At 38.0% G+C, this 23,526-nt stretch overlaps 5 protein-coding genes and 1 non-coding gene across 7 annotated transcripts in view; 2 read left to right on the top strand and 4 right to left on the bottom strand.

Annotated features, from left to right (window-relative positions):
• Positions 1–197: 197 nt before the first annotated feature.
• Positions 198–6,141, bottom strand: LOC113397127 (WD repeat-containing protein on Y chromosome-like). Its single transcript, XM_026635336.2, is given in 17 exon segments — positions 198–338; positions 439–636; positions 715–856; positions 931–1,112; positions 1,176–1,387; positions 1,691–1,854; positions 2,074–2,196; positions 2,284–2,478; positions 2,581–2,669; positions 2,797–2,933; positions 3,004–3,256; positions 3,342–3,575; positions 3,750–3,929; positions 4,316–4,492; positions 5,106–5,263; positions 5,412–5,787; positions 5,878–6,141. Coding segments are annotated over 17 exon segments (3,225 nt in total).
• A 468-nt stretch (positions 6,142–6,609) lies between these two features.
• On the top strand, positions 6,610–7,238 carry Mrps21 (mitochondrial ribosomal protein S21). Its single transcript, XM_026645953.2, has 2 exons — positions 6,610–6,856; positions 7,051–7,238. The coding sequence occupies exons 1-2, from the start codon at positions 6,683–6,685 to the stop codon at positions 7,165–7,167; spliced, it is 291 nt and encodes a 96-aa protein (XP_026501738.1). The 5' UTR covers positions 6,610–6,682; the 3' UTR covers positions 7,168–7,238.
• Positions 7,228–9,191, bottom strand: LOC113404873 (out at first protein). The gene is made up of 6 exons (XM_026645941.2): positions 8,973–9,191; positions 8,773–8,886; positions 8,284–8,418; positions 7,856–8,036; positions 7,632–7,774; positions 7,228–7,555 (listed from the first exon to the last, which is right to left on the bottom strand). Exons 1-6 carry the CDS (start codon positions 9,057–9,059, stop codon positions 7,403–7,405), a joined length of 813 nt encoding a protein of 270 aa, XP_026501726.2. The 5' UTR covers positions 9,060–9,191; the 3' UTR covers positions 7,228–7,402.
• A 499-nt stretch (positions 9,192–9,690) lies between these two features.
• The window catches only part of LOC113404185 (WD repeat-containing protein 26), a 56,956-nt gene continuing 43,120 nt past the window's right edge, over positions 9,691–23,526 (top strand). The window contains exons 1-12 of one of the 2 annotated variants that reach the window (XM_026645047.2): positions 9,691–9,872; positions 9,950–10,350; positions 12,941–13,112; positions 13,356–13,586; positions 13,651–13,902; positions 14,060–14,193; positions 14,282–14,399; positions 14,494–14,622; positions 14,700–14,833; positions 15,136–15,236; positions 15,474–15,589; positions 15,811–18,149. In XM_026645047.2, the coding sequence (XP_026500832.1) occupies positions 10,208–10,350; positions 12,941–13,112; positions 13,356–13,586; positions 13,651–13,902; positions 14,060–14,193; positions 14,282–14,399; positions 14,494–14,622; positions 14,700–14,833; positions 15,136–15,236; positions 15,474–15,589; positions 15,811–15,975 (1,695 nt within the window). In that variant the 5' untranslated portion in view covers positions 9,691–9,872; positions 9,950–10,207 and the 3' untranslated portion in view covers positions 15,976–18,149. Of the gene's footprint in view, positions 10,351–12,940; positions 13,113–13,355; positions 13,587–13,650; positions 13,903–14,059; positions 14,194–14,281; positions 14,400–14,493; positions 14,623–14,699; positions 14,834–15,135; positions 15,237–15,473; positions 15,590–15,810; positions 18,150–23,526 lie in introns of those variants that run through there. The other variant, XR_010309262.1, reaches the window with a different exon arrangement.
• Trs23 (TRAPP subunit 23) lies at positions 18,455–19,972 on the bottom strand. The gene is made up of 4 exons (XM_026627653.2): positions 19,696–19,972; positions 19,537–19,628; positions 19,204–19,390; positions 18,455–19,116 (listed from the first exon to the last, which is right to left on the bottom strand). Exons 1-4 carry the CDS (start codon positions 19,868–19,870, stop codon positions 18,917–18,919), a joined length of 654 nt encoding a protein of 217 aa, XP_026483438.1. The 5' UTR covers positions 19,871–19,972; the 3' UTR covers positions 18,455–18,916.
• Trnas-uga (transfer RNA serine (anticodon UGA)) lies at positions 23,030–23,111 on the bottom strand. Its single transcript has one exon. It is a non-coding gene; the product is annotated as a tRNA-Ser (tRNA).

Raw genomic sequence — 23,526 nt, 5'->3', positions numbered from 1 at the left:
TCACGGTTCACAATATTTCGACAGTTTACAATCTAACGAGATAGATTGTAATCTAACGATGTTTGTAATCTTACGGTGACATATAGACAAAATAATGAAAAGAGCAATTTTATTTGTCATAAAATTATTTAAATTTATACATAGAGCCCAATATGAGCAACGTTCATGTAAAAATAATAAAGGTTTTTTACGTCGGACTATTCATTCCGACTCTCGAAATGCGTGCGTGGGCGCCGTTCGGGCTCGCGCCGCAAGCGCGCGGCGCGCACCAGCTCCGGCGTGGGCGCGCGCCGCACCGGCTGCGTCGACGCCATGCGCAGGTGAGCGTACAGCGGGATCTGCAGTCAAAGGATTCATATTTTTGAGCATAGAGAACCATTTTCTACGCCGTACTTCCATAACAAAATATTATCGCATGTATATAGTGATGTAGCGTACAGTAGGTAGCGAGTCGTCGAGTCGCGGCGGGGCCTGTGTCTCGGGGCGCGCGGGCGGTGCAACATGTCGGCCCAGCACGGGTTCGGGGCACGGCGCACCAAACGTGCGTGTACGCAGTTCGTGCACAGTGATGTCGCGCAGCGCGTCCGGCGCCACCCGTCCCGGCACGTAGCGTGATACTTCCCCACCGCGCCACACCTGTATAGATGAAATACCGTCGCTATGTCTTTGAAATAAGTGAATCTACTCAATTTTCGGACCCATAAAGTGACTCACTTTAAACGTTGTGAAGCTGGCGACTTTTCTGACGTCCGGTGGAAATCGGGTGACTTCGAGACTCCAGGGTAGGAAGCTTCCCAATGTCTGTAAATACTCACCTGATAACTTCCACACGCGAACGCTATAATCAGACGAGCCGCTGGAAAAGTTCATATCGTCATTTGATGAAATTTGTCTTAACGGAAAATATATTTGAAAATATTCTTGAGATACCTAAGAACGAGGCGCAAATCGTCGATGTAGGCGAGGCTAGTGATACAGCGCAAATGCGCGCGGTAACTGCTGAGCAGTAAAGGTAGTGGCTGATCGCGCACACTTCGCTTGGCACGACCCTCAATACGGTCGCACCATAGAAACGGAAACGTCAACCGGAGTTTCGGCATATTCACGTGCACCTGTCATTACATTTTAAAACATCTAATCACAAACGAACAAATGAGAAATAGTGCAGAATATACCTTCTCGTCTCTAAGGTAATTGGTCATGAGCCAAATTTTAATGTATCCCACGGTGGTGCCGGTGAAGAGATAATCATTATCGACGTCAGTGGCCAATGCGGACACATAGTCACCGGCAGTATGGATCCCCTGGAAGGAACCTTGTATACCGCCCGCCGGATGGTCCGACCAACACTGAACCTGACCATTCTCCAAGGCGACCATCAAGGATGCTATAAATTACAATATATAATTAAATGATTTTTCTGCAAAGAAATTTTCAATTTGGTGACCGCCTGGAGTCTACAAATTGGCAGTGCTTGCTCCTAAACTCTCTGGTCGTGTCGTACACTCTGTATACCCTATACAGAGTGCACCTGTACTACAACATATACTGTGCAGCTAGCCATGGCGGGTCATAAATGGTCTCCGAGGCTGATATCAATCTGGACGACATAATACGTATATAATTGAAGAAAGAGATCTTCCAAATTTTCCGAAATATGCAATTGCAACTGAAAAATTTCTTTGCCCACCAACGCGCATCGCATAAGGTCGTGTAGTGAGAAAGATGGCAGCGTGTACAGCGAGCTGACGCATTCGTTGCGCGCGAGCCGGCAGCGTGACGCGAGACACCCGGCGCGCACGTGCCTTCTCTGTCGCTGCCGCGGCGTCTATTGACTCGCGTCCGGCGGTCATGCTAGAATCAACGATTAGTATTGATTGATTCATATCTATTTTCGGATATTGGCAGTTTTGATAAAAAAAAACTATATCTCCAAAGTGTAAATCTTTACGAGGAGAATATTTCAATAATTACTTCTGTAGATATTGTGGCATGATACATTACAATACTTTTTTTAATACTTAATTTTTTTTGTCTACTTATAAAAAAATGTAAATCGTTATAAACTAAAACCTGGGTTTTCGGACTGTAGAAGTACTTCGTCGTCCGGGAGTTGTAGGATTTGGTGGCGGTGAAGAAGCTCGCTTGTTGTATTGCATCTTGATGCGCAGCATTGGTTCGGTGCATGAGAACCGTCTGTCGATCGATCACAAAGAAGTCATGTTACGTCAACATCAAATGAGCAGATATATATTTTATGCTCGACTCGGAATGTGAGAAGACCTATAGGGCTGGCCGGTCTCGAGCTTCCAGAGGATTAGCTCGGAGTTGTAGGTAGCGGTGGCGAGCGTGATTGGCGCGCGAGCAGCCGCAGCCAGCACGTCATCCGAGTGCCGCGTCTCCCAGCTCTTCCCGTTCTCTCCGGAGCCCGCATCTTCGAACTCAGTTACGTGACGATTCCATCCTACCGCTAGGATTCTGCCATGTTCGTGAGAGATTTCAGATCATCAGTTTATACCGATGGCCTTTAATCAATAGTTATATTACATGAAAATAATATTTTAGATTATATAAACTCACCTTCCTTCCACCCAAAAACAATTCGTCACTTCACACATATATTCGATCGACATATTTTTCAGACAAAGACCCGTATTAAAATTCCAAACCTATAATATTTAAAAATATCTCTAAAATTGACCTGAACAGTACATTTATTACAACGATAAATGGATAGATTTATTACAAAGATAGGCTTCGAATATAATTTTTTATAGAAATAGTAGACAACCTAACCTTAAGTGTACCATTCCGGGCTCCCGTCAACAACAACTGATAGCCGGGGTCAAAGCAAGCCGCCGTGATCTCCACCGGAATTAATTCACCATGCAGAAGTCGCGTGTGGGCGTCACGAACCATCGCGTTACGTTTACCTACCATTGATTTATATGAAAGCCCAGCTTAGAATTATTATTGTTACCCCTAACATATACTTTCACAAACCTGTCACAGGATCCCAGTTAATTATGATGCTATCCATCCCACAAGTGATCACAACTTTAAAGAGCGGATTATAAAGAACTTTTGCAACTGCTCGCGAGTGAGTAAAACCGTCTGTGTGTTGCGGATTGAGTTGCTCATCTAACACCACAATTGCTATCTTAATAGCGGCCAAAATGAATTCTCTAGTAGCAGGGTTGTACACGGCTGATATTGGAGTACGCTCTCCGATTTGGGGTGGAATGTCAATATAAGTCTGCCGAAAATGAAAATATTGTGAAAAATAAATTAAACACATTTCATTAGCAGTAACGGTATACTTCAACTATCCACAAAATTACCTGTAGACAAACTTGTCCCTGAACGTCCCAGACCTTGATGACTCGATCGCGCGAGAGCGAGTAGATGATAAGACCGGACCCCTGCAGTGCTAGGGCCGTCACTGCGGCGTGGTGACCCATCAGCACGACGCTAGCCTTGCCGGGTACAAAGGGGTTCCACACACGAACCACGCAGTCCGGACCACCAGTCACCAGTACATGGGCCTCCTCGTCAAATGCAAAGCACTGGATACCCTATGAAACAGTAATTTCCCTCCTTTTTTTAAACTTGCCATCCTCGGTTGAGATTCGCAATTTCTATCTTCTGGGCTATTTTCGCCAAATAATTTTATACGTATAACTACGTTAAATTATTTCAGTAATCTAAAGTTACTCGCTAGTCCCTAAAAACAACTTATGAGTTTTAACTTTTTCGACTCTAAACATGTTGTGCGTCTTGGAGGCGGCGAGGTCGCACATCAGCAACGCGTCGGTGCACGTGGCGCACGACACCACACAGTGCAGCGAGGCGTAGAACGACACCTGTCGCACCCAGTCCGCATGCACGCGACTCATCTCCACCAATTTCATCTCCGGAAGAAGATAAGGCTGCCGCATACGTTAATTAATTCATAAACTGCGTCAAAGTTCAGAATTGCTTTCGAATCAATATTTTTGATAAGTACCTATGCAATTTTCTTAGATTAAACTACATGAAAATGTCGGGACTGCCCATTAATCACAAATAAAAAACAAAATTTAAAAATAGAACTGCAGTAAAAGATCAAATTACATAATCGGTTAAAATGTTTATTTCAAATGCGTCTTGAACATTGATACATTTGTACAAATCTATGGCTTAAAGTTGACTTCGTCATAAGTTTTCTTGGAAAAGGGTATCTAATAGAAAAACTAAGTGTACTTAAGTAAACTTTTTTTCTAACCTAGTTAGAAAAAAATATGTAAGTGATGCAGTGCAATTTAGTTAATGTTACCTTACGCTGTAGGTCGACGTGTCGCAGCTGCAGCAGCGCACGGCCCGGCTGGTTGCGGAAGGGGCCGCGCTTAACAGGCGAGAACAACAATACGCGCACGTTGCCTCCCACGTCCCCGCATATCAAAATGCTCTTTTCTTTCAGATCCTTGTAGAAGTGGTAGTACATTGTACATATCTGATGAAAAGTTCCATCGTTATTCTTTTTAATATAAAAATACTCTATTTTAATATAAAAATACTCTTTTTTAATATAAAAATACTATTGGTTCTTTTCTTATTTTTTCAATTATAATTTGCATAGATATTTGTTTGTTGATTTTACTTAAGGTTAAAACTAAAGGGATTAGCTAAAAACCAATGCTGTGCATTGACCTAATTATACAGAACTGACTCCTTTTGCCAAACATTTTATGTTCAAATAAATATTTCCATTTGTGTTTAGTTCTGTTCCCAATTTCGTAAAGTAACGACTTGTTAATTCTCCAACTAGTGGACAAAGGCTTTCTGTGTTTTTTGAGAAGGTTTTCCAGAATTTGGTGGACACATATGTGACAGAATTTAATCCGACGCATGCACGATAATTACCTTCATGGCTGAACACGAAAATTCAGTAGTACTTGCTTAGATTGGAACACGCAATCTTAGGCGAAAATTCACGCGTTCTAAGCACTAGGCTATAGAGTTATATAATAATTATGTTTATTTTTGTTATATATTGTATATTTTAAATGGAAATGTGAGATTAATTTAAAATGATTAGACATATTGTAAATGTAATTATTGGGTACCATATACTCCCAGCTGGTTATAACGATTTTTAGGGTAAAAGTTTTAGCCGTGCAGTCGTAAAAGCGAAGATCCCGTTCCGTCGAGCTGGTTACAACAATATTCACATCCGGCATGCACACCATGTCAGTCACCCACGTTGAGCGTACCTTTAGATGCGCTGGTAGGAAAGTTAATGCAAATATATGTTAGGAATATAATAAATAGTAAAAAGAAGTAAAGTTTTATATGCCTATGCCTAAATCTCTCTTACTTTGATTAGTCTAAATCTCATAGTATTTTTTAAGAAACAATAACATAACACTAACGACTGGAGGAGAAAGCCGTTCTCAAGAGATTCATATCCAGAGACCACCAATTTATCATTCCATCGCGACTAGCTGTGACGTAATTGCCTTGCATTGGATCCGTACTGCGATCCTATACGTAACATTAATTTTATACGAACGACGTCAGTATAAGATGATTAAACTAATGTTTTTTAATGCTTCCCTTATTAACATCTGGACAGAAGCATATTCTTGATATGGGATGCCGGTGCTGAGACCGCATGACATTGGGTAAACCCATTATTGGCAACTGAAGAGAAGCACGTTGATTCTCAGGATCGTTTGCGAAATAGCCCAGCAACAGATGCGACACCAACTCGTCCCAATCGATCTCACCATCACGAGCTGTGTTAATCTGCTTAACGTATCCAAGATGTATTACCATAAAGTAGAAGAATAAGATCATTTAAATTAATTAAGGAGGTTAAAGCTTGCTTTGTGGTACCTTCATAAACAATATTTTAAATTCATCTTCATCGTATTCAACGCTAAGGAGCGTTCTCAAGAGGTTCCTAAATTCAGTTGGTAACATTTTGTTTCTATAAGCAGCTTGGAAAGCATCTTTGATTTTCGTCATGTCAGACATAGTGCATCTTTCGTGTAATGGAGCATTACGCCAGCGCAAACGCGATAATGCACCAGTACTGCCGTCCGACTTCGAAGATATCGACATAATAGACTTGACATCGCTTTCATTTGCCACTTCCATTTTATAGTATGAATTTTAAGCCACCATATATACTAATAAGCAATAAAACAATATCAATAATTCTAGCCAATACAACATACACGAATTATTAAGTAATCAAAAATAGTGGAATGTATTAGTTAAATTTTTAAAGAAGTTTTGGTTGAAATATAATTTCTGTTATGATTTTTTGTACATAAAAAGTTATTTTTTTAACCTCAAGTCAATAGTCGCACAAAAAAATTCAAGTGAAACTTAAATTATTACAAAGAGTATGCATATAATAATAGATATATTAGCTTTATAAATTCAAAGGATTTTTTTATCTTCCTAAGAACTGCGTACTTAAAAACCCAGAGGACAGATTGTTCCATTATAAAATAAAATAAAAAGAATAACTCAAGGTGTAGGCTGTGAAGCAAAATACTGTTGTCTTATATTAAAGAGAAAGATTATTAAAAGAAGTCAAGTGTCAACTGTCAATTTGACAATGTCAATATTGTTATTTTATTATCTAGATCTGTAACCATAACCTAAAAATACGATATTTATTTAATTGATCATGTTTTTAACACTAAAATTGTTAGCTAACAGACATCCCTCATTCATCGCTCGCACAGTCTTCGTTAAAAACAACAACGTTGATGATGCATGCCGACTGGTTAATAGGATTTTAGGAAAAGAAGGCATCTTGGAACAGTATCGGCTTACTAGATATTATGAAAAACCTTTTCAGGTAAATTATTTCATTAGCTAATTATGGCTCGAAATATTTGTTTGCATAATTCTGTGTAGTTATTACTTATCACTTAGTTTGTGATTTTGTTACAAAGAATCATTACATTTTAATTCAGACTGCTATTCGCGTAATTTAAAGTATATTTGGTAGAACTATTTATAGTTCCTCTAATTTTCTGTACTTATATTCAGACCAGGCGACGAGTAAATCACGAAAAGTGCAAAGCTATCTACAATGAAGACATGGAAAGAAAAATTCAATTTGTACTGCGTAAGAACCGTCATGAACCATTCCCAGGATGCCACTAAAATGTATATATAACACGTAGTTTGTAAATGTATTATATTAAAATAGATATGAATAAAACATTGAAAATTTACTTCATTTATTCTTAGTTAAAAACAGTTTTCTAGCAAAATATATAATACAAATGTAGATACAATTTTCACAGTTCATAGTCTTGTAAATATATAAGAAAGCTACAAGTAGATTGACTAGATGCGCAGTTTGGCATAGTGAGAAGCCCGGTGGGCGAGTGTGGGGTCACAAGTAGTTGAGGCAAGTATCTCGTCGACGGACATAGTAGTGATAGCGATAACAGCGATGACATGTCTTGATCCCACAGCGATAACTGAGGCCACCCTGAGGTTTTCCTTTGCAATACTTTAAGCCACATGGGTACCAATTAACACAGACCTAAACAAAACACATTGAAATTAATAAAGATCTAATATAAATATTTGTATTGCCTGTATATTACCTACAAAATTACCTCTAAATGACAGATGCACTCTTTAGAAGCATCTTTTTCGGCCACACATACACTTACTGATGGATTTCTATCTGAAGTATCAGATGAGAGTGCTTGGGCAGGAAATGGGGTAACTTCAGATGAATATGAAGACTGTTCCATACCTTTTAAAAAATGTATAAATTAATTATGAAATATATAATACTTTAAATATATTTTATGAGTCGTAATGTAGAAAATCTTACCAGGCCTTGGAGCCCATCTCGATAAATCAGCAGAACGCAAATAAACCTTGTCATGGGCTGGGCCACAGTGTCTTGCTGCAGCTGGGGATAAGAGCAGAGTAGCACGACCAGCCCATGCAGTGGCAGTAGTTTGCCGCCATCCTTTATCTTCCTCTGCCACTCTTACTGTTCCTGGATTTTTCTTTAATAGAAGTAAAAAAAATAATACAGACAATAAATATCAAGAACTTTTACAAATTTATCAGAATTTGCATATTATAATAAAATAAAAATTTTACAACTGACTATTCTTAATGCCTTTAATTGAATATTATCTTCATAATTTTTAATTTGAAAGGCAGCATTCTCTTCATTATTCTCACTTTCTCAACATATTTATTTACTATTTACAATAATTTACAAATAAGATTTAACAGAATAAGAAATACCTGTCTAAGCTTGGCCATTGCATCTGGAGCTATGAAGTCAGCTTGAGCTGCATGGGTTAGGAAACAAAGTATTTGATGACCAGTTTGCCCCAACTCCTCTTCACCTGGTATAATAACCTTCATTGCTTCAACTTCCTACAGAATTGTGGGACTATTTGATTATGGCTATAACTGGTTACTTATAAAAAGATTCTCCTTGAAAATACCAGCATTCAAAAGCAAATGATTTCTCTTGTTCACTTTTACACAAACTATGTTATTAAGAATGAAGACATTTTATTTGTTTAATTTATATAAAATGTTAGTAAATATTAAAAGTAAGTAGGTAATTTGCTTACATTAAAGATTACTCAATAGTAATAATTAAATGACTCTTACAGACTTTTTGCGAGGAACTAAATGAAAAATAGCATTCAAACGTACTCTACGTTTGACTGTTGTTGTCATCTAAATAGAAAGACACTCAATCGTGTAATAACGGACACATACATTAGTGAAATCCACGAGTTGGGAGACGTAAACGCCATCCAACCGTAAAAACTCTAGGGTCACCGTGTCCTCAGATACGTTCGCCGTAATATTCTCTTGCATAACATCGCCACCCTGCATTATTTATAAATTAAAATGAATTATATGCTGAAAGATTATAGTTACAATGAAACTTTTATTTAAACTATTCAAGATTTTACCTGATTTTTAACATTAATAAGAAGTTGAAGACTTGTTGGTCGTACGAATATTATTAAGAATATAATTTTTAAAATAAAAATTACCATGGTTTAACTTAAAAAAATAAAATTATTAACGAATGAAACTTTCTTTTTCTTACTTTACAATCTTTACATTCACAACAATAATTGACTTTATTAGAAATGTTTACAGGGATAGTCAACACATTATATATCCTTATTATTTAGATTATAACAAATGAGTATTTAACTATAATAGGTTTTTTTCACAAGTATCAAATTAAAATCAGAAAAAGTACGTTTTTTTTAAATACATAATATTTATTATTTTTTAAACTTTCTTCGTAAATGTACATGACATTATATGTACAGAATTACAGATTATAAATAGTCAAGTGACAATTCAATTACAATAACCAAGTTTCAGATGACGCAGATTGGATTCAGCAAAAAAAAAATCTTTTCTTATTCTTTTTTATTAACATCAGCAGGTTCTAACTGGTAGAGTAAATACAATTTTAATAAATGTATTAAAATAAATTTCCATTTAAGAAATTTAGGTTTATTATTTCTCGTGTTTTTAGGAGTTTATTACTACAATTTAATTAGTAATAAAAACATTTTACTGTGTTTATTTGATATATATATATAATTTACAAATACATTAGTTATAATAATTTAAAAAATACATTAGTTGTTTCATTACGATTACGGTACTGTTTCGTAAAACGCGATACATACTTTATATTTTTGTTTTGAGGTCATTACATTGCACACGATTTTATCCGATGCGCGACCGAACGATATACGAACGTCATCCGAAACAGAAAGAAGGGCGATGTTGAACATAGCGAAGATAGACAGCTGTCGTTTCATTTTCAGCTGATTTTTGTGTACGCTGTGAATATCAACAGTGATCCTAGCTTTTTGTAAAATACTCTACTGAATAGTTGATTTTGTATAACTTTTGTTAGAAGAAAGAGCAGAGCGAGGGTGTCGTAGGAACAATCGAGAAACGTTTACCATCGAACAAAGGGAGATGGTTCATTGAGCGCGGGCGGCGGGCAGCGGGCGTGACGTCACGCCGCGACGAGGCCGATGCGGCGGGTATCGTGACCGGAGGAGCGCGGCGAGCACGCGCAGCGGAGCAGGCCAGCCTGGCCTCCAGTGACTCCGGGGACGAGGGCCAACGGCCGCCGCGCAAGCGGACGCGCAGGCTGTCGCCGGAGCCTACTATGCATCAGCCGTGCACCAACGGCGCTCACCTCAACGGTGACGCCGCTCGGAATGGAGACCTATCGCCAGGTCTTCGCATGGGCCAGACTGACCAGGAAATTGTCCGTCTCATTGGGCAACATCTCCTATCTGTTGGACTTGAGTGAGTTCCATTTTTATCATTCATTGAATGTAGAATGCAAAATTATGGATTCTTTTTTGTGTAATACACTAGTCTTTCAAGTATAAAATAATCTCTACTGTATATGTTTTAATTTTACCTACAGATGTTTTTTGTTTACTTTACAACAAAACAAATTTAGTACACAATTTTACAGGCTGTTCACAATTTTTATGCTTTGTGTATGTGATGAAGAAACAACATTTTGATGCGTTAATTTGCACTAATTGTCTGCCTTATATTTGTACAATCTAAAATTAGTGAAAGTTTTAAGTAGTTGAAGAATAAAAGTAATACTTCTTTATTTAATATAGAAGATACTGATATAATTTAGATCTCTATTTATATTTTCTATCAATACCTATTATGCAGAATAAACACTTGTGAGTAACACAATTGGAGGATTTGTCAACAAACTACTTATTGTTTAAATTAACAAAGAAATCTCTTTGTGAATAAGTAAAATTGAGGCACTTCTTGTAATATTGGTTAGAAATTATAATAATTTGCTTATTGATTGATAATGCTATGATGATGTTTTATTTTGCTTACATATTTATAGAAGATAATAATCAATATAACTGTAGTCTTTGTCTAGTAGGAAAATATTTAGTTAATGTGTATTTATCAGGAATACTTTTAATATACTGAATAAAAATAAATTAATTTTGCTATATTATACTATGTTAAATAAGGTTTTGTTCACATGCTAGTGCTTGCGTTTTTTTTTTATTGCAGAATGTAGTACTTACCATTCATAAAATAACACATTTATAATAAGGAGGAATATGAGGCTATGGACCAATTGATGGTCCAGGTCACCTTTTCCCATAGATATTGACATTGTAATAAATTTAAATTATTCCAATCAGTCATTATATGTTAATGCTGTAATTGCTGTATCTGTTCTTGGTTTTTCCCTTTAATCTAACTTAACTTAGGTTTACTTTACCTGGGCTGGCTGGAAAAGGTCCTCAATATCTTATCAGCAAAAAAAAAAAGTATATTGTTGGTCATTATAATTGTGCTAGTATCTTTGTGCAAGCCTGGTTAGGTACCACCCACTTATCATATATTCTAATGCCAAGCGGCCATACTAAGTATAGTTGTGTTCCGGGTTGAAGGGTTAATGTGTCACAACAGGAACAAGGGACATAACATCTTAGTGCTCATGATTGGTAGTGCATTGATGCAGTAAGGAATGGTTAAAAATATTATGGACCAATGAGTATAGGACATCTTATAATTATCATTGGTCATTACACATTTTGCATTGTCCGCCCACCAATCAAATTATACAATAATAACAAAACAAAAGAATAAGATGTGTATGTAAAATACCATTAGTTAAGCAGTTAAGAACAACAAACAAAAAAACTCATCTTTACTTTTATTTAATGTATTTAAAAGCACTTTTGAATTGATTGTTTAAAAGTGCTTTTAAGAGTTACTAGAATAAATTATATTTTATTGTCGATTCTCTATTCTACATTTGATTGTTATTTATAATATTGCTTTGTTCTTACATAGTATTATGTATTTATTTATACTTATATTACAAAGAGGTAAAATTTGTTTGTATTTAGGGTTGAATTGAGAATAATAGGTATAAGTGGTTGGAACGCTTGCATCTTAATCGATGATTTCGTATTCAAACCCAGGCAAGAACCACTGAATTTTCATGTGCTTAATTTGTGTTTATAATTCATATCGTGCTCGGCGGTGAAGGAAAACATCGTGAGGAAACCTGCATGTGTCTCATTTCAACGAAATTCCGCCACATGTGTATTCCACCAATCCGCCTTGTAGCAGCGTTGCGTATGCTCCAAATCTTCTCCTCAAAGGGAGAGGAGGCTTTAGGCCAGCAGTGAGAAATTTACAGGCTGCTAATGTTTAGGATATAATTCCGCAACTAATGTAATTAATAATGCATTTTTTTTATTGTTGGTAGTAAGTTACACTATTACTGACTGCAATAGAGTATAAATTATGTTTACATCAAATCATTGTCGGCGGGTCGCTAGTCTATACTAATATTATAAATGCAAAAGTAACTCTGTCTGTCGGCCTGTCTGTCTGTCGCTCTTTCACGGCCAAATCACTGAACCGTATTTGATAATTTTGGTATGAAGCAAGCTTGACATAGCCTATTTTTTATGTTTATTATCTAACGACCAAGCCCAAAACGCGAGCGAAGCCGCAGACGAAAACTAGTTAAATTAATAATATAATAGAAAGTATTTTAGTGTTACACTTTAACGAGTGAGTGAGCTATTGTAATTACAGTACGAGGACACTTGAGTGAGACTTAAGTTCAGTGAGTGACAATGACGGCAAAAGGATTAGTTAATATTAGTTATAGTGCCAATACCGTATCATGGTACATTAAAATCACTCTGTTTCGTGTTTTCTCAACAATAACATTTTCAATAACATTTTATTTACTCAGCATGGACTGTTTTGATTGTGCCAATGTTTAATAAAGTTTCTATATCGGTCGCCGAAATCGCAGTTCCGGTTTCAATCGGACGGTAGTTCAAAGAAGCTAATAACGAGAACAACATCCCATCAGGCGCAGTGCATCGTTGCTGATGGAGGAGTCAGGACTGCACTTGGAGCACCCGGCGGCCGCCACGTTTCGGCAGCACGTGCTGGCCGGCGACTGGGTGAAGGCCGACCATGACCTGGGTGTCCTGCACGATCTGCTGCGCGACTCGCCGCACGTCGACACGCATAATCTCTCTGTAAGTTTCGTTCGCTACACTTATAATTGCTTTTCTTTACAGTAATATATAATTTCTTGCGCCGACCGTGACCGTTTAGTCGTCTTAATAATTCTCGTTGGTCAATTTCATTATCGATAACTCGCTATCCGCGTCACCAGAGCCACGAAATTACGTGACCAAAGTCACGTAATTTATTCTGGGCGACCGGCGAGTGCGAGACAACGTACCGTGCAATAAAATGTAATCTTTCCGTCGCTTCAGGAGATGAAGTTCGTGGTTCTGGAACAAAAGTACCTGGAGCACCTCGAAGCGGGACGCGTGCTGGACGCGCTGCACGTGCTGCGGAACGAGCTGACGCCGCTGCAGCACGACACGCCGCGCGTGCACCGCCTGTCCGCGCTCATGATGTGCGCCGACGCGGCCGAGCTGCGGGCGCGCGCGCACTGGCCGGGCGGGCCGCCCTCGCGCGCCGCCGTCCTCGCGCGCGTGCAGGTACTGCGCCGCGAGCCCCCCCGCCGCGCCGCCGGGCTGCTCGTAACGCGCGTGCTCTGTGCAGGCCGTGCTGCCGCCCGCGCTGATGATGGCGCCGGGCCGGCTGCGCGCGCTGCTGGCGCAGGCGGCGGCGCAGCAGGCCGCGCGCTGTCGCTTCCACGCCGCGCCGCGCCCGCCGCTCGCGGCCGCCGTCCCCGCCGCCGCTGCCACGACCACCACGGTCGCGGTCCCCGCGCCGTCCGTGGACCCCATCCCCTTCTCTCTGCTCGCAGATCACCACTGCTCCGCCGATCAGTTTCCTATACATTCACTGCAGGTACTAGCCGGCTTAAAATAATCTCTCATTTAATATTTACGCGATGGTTGGGTGGTTCGCAACAATGGTTGAATAAGAGACACGAAAAGCTTTTTCTGTCGCTTCTTTAAGTTTAATCGATCTCAATTTAACGAAAGGAATACTTTTTTCATCACAGGTGCTAAACGAACACTGCGACGAGGTGTGGTACTGCAAGTGGTCGCCCGACGGCTCCAAGCTGGCGTCGGGCTCGAAAGACAATACCGTCATGATATGGGATTTTGACCCCATAGCCAAGCGGCTCTCCTTCAGGTCTACACTCTTTGTCTGCTAATTAAATTTAACTAAAATATTGGGATAGTTTTCATCATCATCTCATTTTTTAATTAATACTTTACAGAAAGTCCTTGGAGGGTCATTCATACGGCGTGTCATATCTATCGTGGAGTCCCGACGGCCGCTACCTCATAGCCGCCGGGCCCGAAGACTGTCCCGATCTCTGGATTTGGAATATGGAGGTAGAGAATTATACTCGAATGCTTCAATTCAACGTAAACCCATTGTGTGTTTGGTTGGTACACGTGCACTCCAACGTCCGCGGGCGCGTTTCAGACGGAGCAGCTACACTTGAAGATGACGCACTCGCAGGAGGACTCCCTGACGGCGGTGGCGTGGCACGCCTCGTCCGACAAGTTCGTGTGCGGCGGCGCGCGCGGACAGTTCTACCACTGCAGCCTCGACGTGAGTCCCGCCGGCCGCTCCGACCGACGCCCCCCCCCCCCCGCCGGCCCGCCGTCGCTAACCGGCTGTCTCCGCAGGGCACGCTGCTCAACAACTGGGACGGCGTGCGCGTGAACGCGCTGGCGTGTCGCGGCGACGGCAAGGTGCTGGCGGCCGACACGCACCACCGCGTGCGCGCCTACGACTTCGCCGACCTCACCGACCGCAACCTGTGAGCCTTAGTGTAGTCTGTACTCTGTACTCTGTGCACTGTGTATATACTGTGCGGTCCTACTGAAGACAGCCGCTGCTATCGAGCAAACTTCACTGATCGCATTCCATCTCATTCTTTTATTATTTTCGTCTGTGCTCTATATTTATGAAACAAGGATTTCTGCCAATCGGCCAACATTTATTAATTAAATTTTAATGAGAATACACTACTACTATTTTTCGAGAGACCGGTTTACCTTAAATATCTTTAGAAAAAAGCCTCAAACCAAAGTTGTTCATATGAGTTGACTCCGCCGACAGCATCCAAGAGGAGCACGCGGTGATGGCGATGACGCTGAACGCGGCGGACTCCCTGCTATTGCTCAACGTGGCCAACCAGGGCGTGCACCTCTGGGACATACGTGAGTTTTTGGCGAAGTTTATATAATACTTTAAAAAAATTGCAGCTGCCTTAAAAATTAATATACTTATTTTAAGTATTTCATTTAACGAGTCAGTATTTATTTAGTTGAACAATCTGAACCGTGAAATAATTATGTTTAACTGAAAATGAAATTAAATGAAAATTTTAACGTACATGTAAGAGCCCATTCAAATAAAGAACATATTGATTGAAATCATGTGTAATTATATGACAGGTGCGCGTGCGCTGGTGCGTCGCTTCCGCGGCCTGTCGCAGGGACACTTCACCATACACGCGTGCTTCGGCGGAGCGCACCAGGACTTTATCGCATCCGGCAGCGAGGACAATAAGGTGACGAGACGACACTGCTATCACGTACAAACCTGCGATGCACAGAGATTTAATGCTGTGACACGATCGGTTTTTACGTTTGTACCCAACATATCCAGCACATAGTGCGGATGATGCAGGTGAACGGTTAATAGTCATTCAGAGGTGCCGAAGCTGCTGCAACTTAAACCGTAGAGAAATGTATGCGAAGGTAATAGCGCAGGGCGCATGTCCACTTGCAGGTGTACATCTGGCACGTGGGCGGGGAGGAGCCCATCGCGGTGGTGTCGGGGCACACGCGCTGCGTCAACGCCGTGGCGTGGAACCCGCGCCACCACGACGTGCTGGTCTCCGCCTCCGACGACTACTCGCTGCGACTGTGGGGCCCGCGCGCGCACCAGCACTAGCGACCGCCGCCCCACCACCACACCACCACCACACCACCGCCCGACCGCCGCCCGACTGACATCCGCCCGCCGCGGTGCGAGCTTTTTAAACTACAGTTGAGAGAAGATTATTTTTAAAATACCGGAGCAATTACTCACAGCAACCGAATAATCCAGTCAACTATACCTATAATACGATACAGAGTAGGAACGAGTGGTTAGTGCCGACTTACGACTCCTGTATAGCAGATGTATTTTATTACGAATGTGGTTTACTTTGTTCAGGAACATTCCTTGAATCAAGGATGACAGTCTTATAGAGATCAATTATGAAGAGAATATTCGAGTTGATTATAAAAATTATCGTCACGATTATTATATGTTATTCAATGAAGTGTTGTGCGGTTAATGTCCTTTCATGTGATAGAAAATATTAGATGGTTTTATATTAAATATAATTAATTTGTTTACGGTACTGAAAAAAACACATCAATGTTTAATATTTTGTCTCTACAACAGTATTTATTGTTGTACTGTGATGTGGGTTTTGTACTCCAATGAAAATATTTATATTTTGATATACGAATGAAACTGTGTACTTAATTTTCTTTTATCGCAGGAGGCGATAAGCATTTTAAACTATCACACTTTTAAATTCCTTTAAAAATTGTTCAATGATAGATGTGATGTTATTATGATGAAAATTCTCAATGAAAAGGAAACCTTTATAAAATATATCATTGTTGTGTGCAATGCGAGTGCCATTTCAAAGTGCAATAATATCGGTTTTTCCATTATATTTCGAAAAATAATGCTGAGTACACACCGACGATGTGCACACAGGTTTTATTGGAATCGACGTAAATAGTCGAGATAAACCTTACAGGGGATTTGTTCATATGACAAGTATGTTAAGTTTAACTCGGCGAGATGTCGAACATGAATATTAGAAAATTTAAGGTTGTGTCAGACGAATGTCCTCGAAAGTCGTATTTTGTTACGTGGTTTGTTTATTAGAGTAGACAGACGCGGGGCGGCCGCGTCCGCGTGAGTAGGTTAGTTAGAATAAGCTTTCTATATCAAAATTTATGAACTGATGGTATATTTCATAATTGCGACAGAATGACGTTTTTTAGTGTGTTTGGTTAATTATGAGAATAAGCCTTCTAGCCGTCACACTCGCTTCGGACGTAAGGCTCGGTGCGCACTGCGTGTAAGCGCCATCGCCATTAACGTTTCGCTAGTGCGGATCAGCCTTACTGTCATATTGAAGATATATGAGATGTCTATTGAAGATTGGTTTTATAAGTTAGCGAGCGATGAGCACTCGAGCTTGGAGTGATATCTTTGAATGCAATACTATAGCTCTAACGGTGTTATGTATTAGTGCGTTAAGTGATTTAATATAGAGTCGGCGCGCCGCGACCCGCGCTCACAGGAACGAACTTAGAATAATAATGTAAGACTGTACTATAACTATCGACGGTTACACCACCACCACCACCACCACCACTAACACTGTGAATCTCTCTCGAGGTTGTCTGCCGGCGGGCCGTTGCAAGGACCGACACGAAACGTCCGAATGATGATGATGACATGTTGTTATCGTATTTAGTTCTATGTACATAATGCCTAAATTGTAAGGTATGAAAATATCACCATTCGCCATCCTCGGCGTCCACACTTCCCTCTAGCGCCGCCCTCACAAGATATCACGCTGTCAGTAATTCAATATAGATTTTTGTATTCTTTGATTGAACGTCCAAAGCTGATGTAACTAATAAATCGCTTTAATTGTTACGAACTCCGGGACCACACATACACACCACACTCCCTAATACGAACAAACTCCCATCGCACCTAAAAAAATTTAAAGAGTCCATCGAGGCCTATTTACCGAATTTACAATCTGTGATTTTAGAATATTTCCTAAATTTCCCGGCACAATATAAATCATAAATTAGTATCGCGAAATTGAAACGACCCATGGGTGTAGGACGAGGCCATGTCCGCCGGCTGTCGAGACGGCGTCCGGAGTTCGCGTTCGTACCAAATATCAGACGATAGTTGCGTGAGTGTTGTGTGTAGAAGTACAAAGCGCGATCGATAATAAATAACCTAACGTTAGTATAGAGTAGGAGGTGGCGATTGTTATAAATAATTATTATATATCAATAAATTTTTTATCGTAAAAATGTACGTGTTTTATTGTTCTATGTGTGTATACCCAATTATTTACATAAACGTCTACATAGCTTATGAATTTTCATAATAGTAATATCAGTACTATAAAAAAAATATTAAACTGTAAAAATACTAAAAAGTTGCAAATCGAAATATTATTTATACAAATAGACTCTTAAAAGCACATTTGAATCGTCATTTAGACATGTGGCATTACAATATTGAAATAAATGTAAACTTACTTATAATTTAAATGTCTGGTAGTTTCAGTTTAAATTATATTAAAATAAACTGATATTAAAATATAACTATAAAATTCACACAATATAGATAGACCAAATATATTTAATACACTTTATATACATAACAGTTAACATATCTTAACATAAACTAAACATACAAATAAAATAATAGCATAAACATTTATTTGCTCATATTTTGGCAATAAAACTAGTACCTTAAATGAAGATTATTTCAAGCATAACATCGCCTCAGCGGTTGCATAGCTTTCAGCTAGTTTTTGGTTTTCCATTTTTCTATATATTAGATTCTTTGATGTGCAAAGGAAATAGAAAAAGGTTGTAGAATTATAGAAAACTAAACAAAGCTGGAAGTGTTTAAACATATTTCAATAGCAAACTTATTATAATATAATTATTGCATAATGAGGACCAAACGTTTCGATATAGCATTATTTTTTCACAGCATCTATTTACTTGCAATGTACAAACACATTCAAAATTGTCTTATTTTAATTCTATACACATCTTCAAGTCAGTTATAAATTGGCAGTTCCAGATTTCTCAACTAATTCAAGTAGCGTATGTAATGATGTGTCAAACAGCTCACAGCGTATCGGCATTTCCAAAGAATAGAAGGGATTTTTCAGAGCATAGTCGGAGTACAGCTCATAGATTCTTTTGAGGACTACATCAGGCCCTTGCATGTTGGGGTCAGTTACCACTATGAACTTCACACCTAGAGAAATATTTAAATATAATTATTATAATTAAAGTTAATGTTGTATTTGGCAGATAATTGTGATGTGAGTATATATATGTTAACCTGTTAATGTCTGAAAACATGATAGTTTGAATGAGTCTGCAGTAAGAATCTCAATTCCTGAAGATTTGGGGACAGGACTAAGTTGACTTGCTAGTGCAAAGAGCGGGTAGAACATACTCGCTAAAACTATCTTCTCATTAGTCGTGGCTCGTGGCCGTCCAAACTTCAGACTAAGAGGGTAACTTTCCTAAAATGTAAAAATGAGTATCAATAATTTACTTAATGTGTGTATGTGTATATGACACATCAATTCGGGTAGTATTTAATAAATTATTTTTTTTATTTTCTAACATAAAAATTGATGATTGTTAATCATGTAACTAATAAAGATACCTTTAGCTCTATAACATCGAATACGTCTTTTCCGTCTTCTGTGGTACGGCCATTGACTGGTGAGCCATTCACTGAGAGGAGGACGTGTCCGACTGAAATTAAATCGGAGGTATTACATGTACACGGTCAATAGATAAATACTGCCTAAGTAGCACTTACCATTTATACCATCTCTTTGGCCAAAAACAACTACGACTTTCTTATTTTCATATTCAAGTTTGATATCTAAAGGAAACCCGAAAGTTTTTTCTGTTTCTACTTTGGGAATATTATGGTCATAGTTATATATTAAACCGCCAGATTTACTAACGATATAAACTCCGTAGATTACCATTTTTAAACTTTTTCATACAGATCCTAAAACAAAATATTTATTTTATAAACACAAACAAATATATTTTTTCGTACTCCGAGTCTGACAAATGACAACTGATTAGTGATTACTAACTGAGCTGTCAAATATGAAGTAGATGTCACTGAATACGTTCCAGTTCACTTACTAATTTTTATTTCTGGTTCATTTTTATAGCTAGTTTTAATTATGACTCGTTTATATATATAATTATTTCGAGCCAAGATATTTCTGTGATATAAGGGTATGCTCGTTGGTACAGGTCGTACCAACGAGCAATAAAACTGCGATTTTACTCGTGCGTCGATCACCCGCTTAAGCACCTCCCTTGAAATCTTCTGCACAGCCTCTCCTCCAAATATAGAACGGTTTGGGTTCTCCCTGTTAAATGTATTTTATTTAAGACACAATAATTAACTAACATGCTTTCAAGTTCTATTAAAGACATTTTTTAATATGCATCACAATAGAAAAATAGCAAAAAACTAATTTCAATCAAAATTCATAATTCATTCTTCAGGTCAACATACAACAACGACACCAAAATTTATCTCTTTTTCATGATGGCGGAGTAAGCTCAACTTGGTCGACAATTTCAAGGTTGACAAATTCTTAAGCCTTAAGGTTTACGTGTAGGGAGTATGTAGGGGATAAAATATCAGGCGTTACGTGCATTTAAATTCATATTTTTTCTACGTAATGATTGAACTTCTTGCTCGGTAATCTCCAGCTAAACGGTAACACAATAAACACATACATAGTGTACGTCTATATCTTGTCACCGTATTCTCGTGTGATAACATTACGCCTTTGGTGTAGTGGATAGATTATAAGGTCGCAAATCTCGAATTGTGTTCAGAATGCCCGTAAACTATTCATGCGCCTAAATTATTTTTGTTCATTTCGGATTTAACTTCCATCGTACTATGAGTGTGCTGTGTGCTCACATTTATTATGCAATCTGAATAGTTTTAAATCTTTCTTGAGAATAGACTTTGCCCAAAGATTTCGGTCACATCGATCATCTACATCATAACATTTATTTATATACGAGTGCCACATAAAAAAAATTAATTCCAACAATGTTATGGAACTAATGACATATTTGTAGGTATATACGATTATTTCTTATACTTGGTGGTAAGGCTTTGTGCAAACCCGCCTGGGTTGGTACCACCCACTCATCAGATATTCTGCCGCCAAGCAGCAATACTTGGTATTGATGTGTTTGTTTGAAGTGTGAGTTTTTTACAGTTTGAAGGGTGAGCGAGCCAGTCTAACTACAGGCACAAGGGACATAACATATTAGTTCCCAAGGTTGGTGGCGCATTGGCGAAGTAAGGGTACTGTTAGAAATACAGTGTATTAAACGGTTTAAGGTGGCCCATAAAAATAATAATTACTAAGCCTCAGATAAAAAAGTATCAATAAAATTTACATAGATAATAATGCTTAACATTAATTTGTTTATAATACATTTGAAAGAGAGAGTAATATCATTAGTACCTATATCTTATTTAAGAAATCGCTCAAAAAAAAGGTAAGACGACTGAGTCTCTAGATATTCTATTATAATGAATATAAGCTCTTGCGATAGTGAGTCACGTTTGATACAGATTTAGATATTGTTATATTTACCAAATACAAATGATTGTCTTATCATATTGAGTGTAGTGAATCATACGTGTCGTTAGTCAAAATTTATCATTTTTAATATTATTAAATATATGCATCAATTACGATAAGTATTAAAAATCATCTGAGATCAATCTTATTGCGACATTATCATAGTAACTTATTATTGAATAGTATTTATATAGACAAGTTTGACTCCGTACTCCCTAGATAGCTCTAAATTATATTACACACTCATAATAAACTGAAAATTACTTTACATTGTACATAATACATACATAAGGAAAATACAGTTATATTATATGGATGGTAGACAAGCATACATTTATTTAATTGGATTTTACTAATGATTGAGCGATTTATAGTAACTATATAGTTGAAAAATAGTTTTTATAAAAGATAAATAATAAATATGTGTAAGTTGTAATATATTCAGTTCAGTGTGTATCAGCATATATTAATAAAACGTTATCCAGCGAGATCAAATTAACAACTTTTATACACATATAAATGGTTACCTAACCTACCTACAACGAGATTTTTGTTTAGCTGTCTTTAATGTCATTGCTTATTAAGTATAATTTTATGTATAGGTAATATTATTTACGTTTAATTTTTATACAAAAGGTAAAAATGTGAAAAAGCCTCCCTACAGCAAAATAATCAAAGCTAGAATCGTAACTGAGTCGCAACAAATTGTTTATTAATTCACCGAAAGAATAAGATTAACAAGTTTAAATTACTTCGAACGGAAATAAGCTAAGACAAAAATTAATTATTGCCGTACACATAATTGAAATGCATTACATGACACCTGTACAAAAGATCTCTGGTGTCCACATAATAGTCTGTGGCATCTTTAATAAAAGAGTCACCTAACTTTATAAAATTTAATAAATAATTTGGGTTAATCGTAGGCATTTATTGATAATTAAAATTGTCGTTTACACTTCACATACATAGTTACATTTTAAGTAGAAAAATTATCTACGAGTAGGTACATACGTACCGACATAGAATGTACAGACTGTGAGATCGTTTGAGTCATCACTCATTGAATTATAATATTAGGTAATGGGTTATATAATTTGTCATTGTTTAAAAAAGATTTAGATTTAGTAACAATTTACAATATAAAAAAAGTAATGTACAAAATTAAACTAGGTCCTTTGATAAAACCAAATGCAATTGGTTTGATGCCGTTGGCAAATGCGATGATGGATATAATTGTAAGTAGTTCGTTATAACTTAACTAATATGCAAATGTAATTTTATTAATTAAATAGGTACCTGTTACAAATACATATATTATAGAATAGTACTGATTTGATAATCTGCGAAAACGGTTTTTCCGCAACCGCTACAATATAATGTATTTTGAAATATTTATAAGATTGCGGTTAAAGAACGTTGGACAAAATCTCATGAAATCAGATTTCATGTCGAAAAAAAATAAAAAACAAAGTACGCCATTTTAAAACGTGCTTTGACAACAAAATGATTCCACGCTGAGGACAGGATTCGAACCTGCGCGGGTAAAACCCATTGGATTTCAAGTCCAACTCCTTAACCACTCGGACACCTCAGCTATGAGTACAGATCATGAATTGTCGTATGTGAAACGAAATAATCTTTATTTACTCAGCTGAGTATTTCTCATCACTCTAAATCTAACTATCCAAAATTAGGTATGTTTCTCTACTATTTCTCGTATTATGTGCAGTGTTAACTGTGCCAAAAAGGTAAAGTGTACTGGTAATAAATCACAAGTTATATATATTTATACATTATGTATCAAATACATCTATGAGCGTGGTTGAGTTCAGATTTTTTAAATAAATAAATATAATTAGTTCAGTCGAGTCGTAATTGAATCGTAACTCGAATGCGTAGTATAATTTACTAAAGAGCAAAATACACTTGACTAATTAATAAATGGTACAAGCCAATATACAATGCGCGAAGTATAAGATATAAGCGCGGGCGCAGCTTCCCAGAATGCG

This window comes from Vanessa tameamea, chromosome 10, assembly GCF_037043105.1.
Source record: "Vanessa tameamea isolate UH-Manoa-2023 chromosome 10, ilVanTame1 primary haplotype, whole genome shotgun sequence".
In the NCBI taxonomy this organism is placed as follows: Eukaryota; Metazoa; Arthropoda; class Insecta; order Lepidoptera; family Nymphalidae; genus Vanessa; species Vanessa tameamea.
This window is presented reverse-complemented; position numbering and strand designations above follow the sequence as displayed.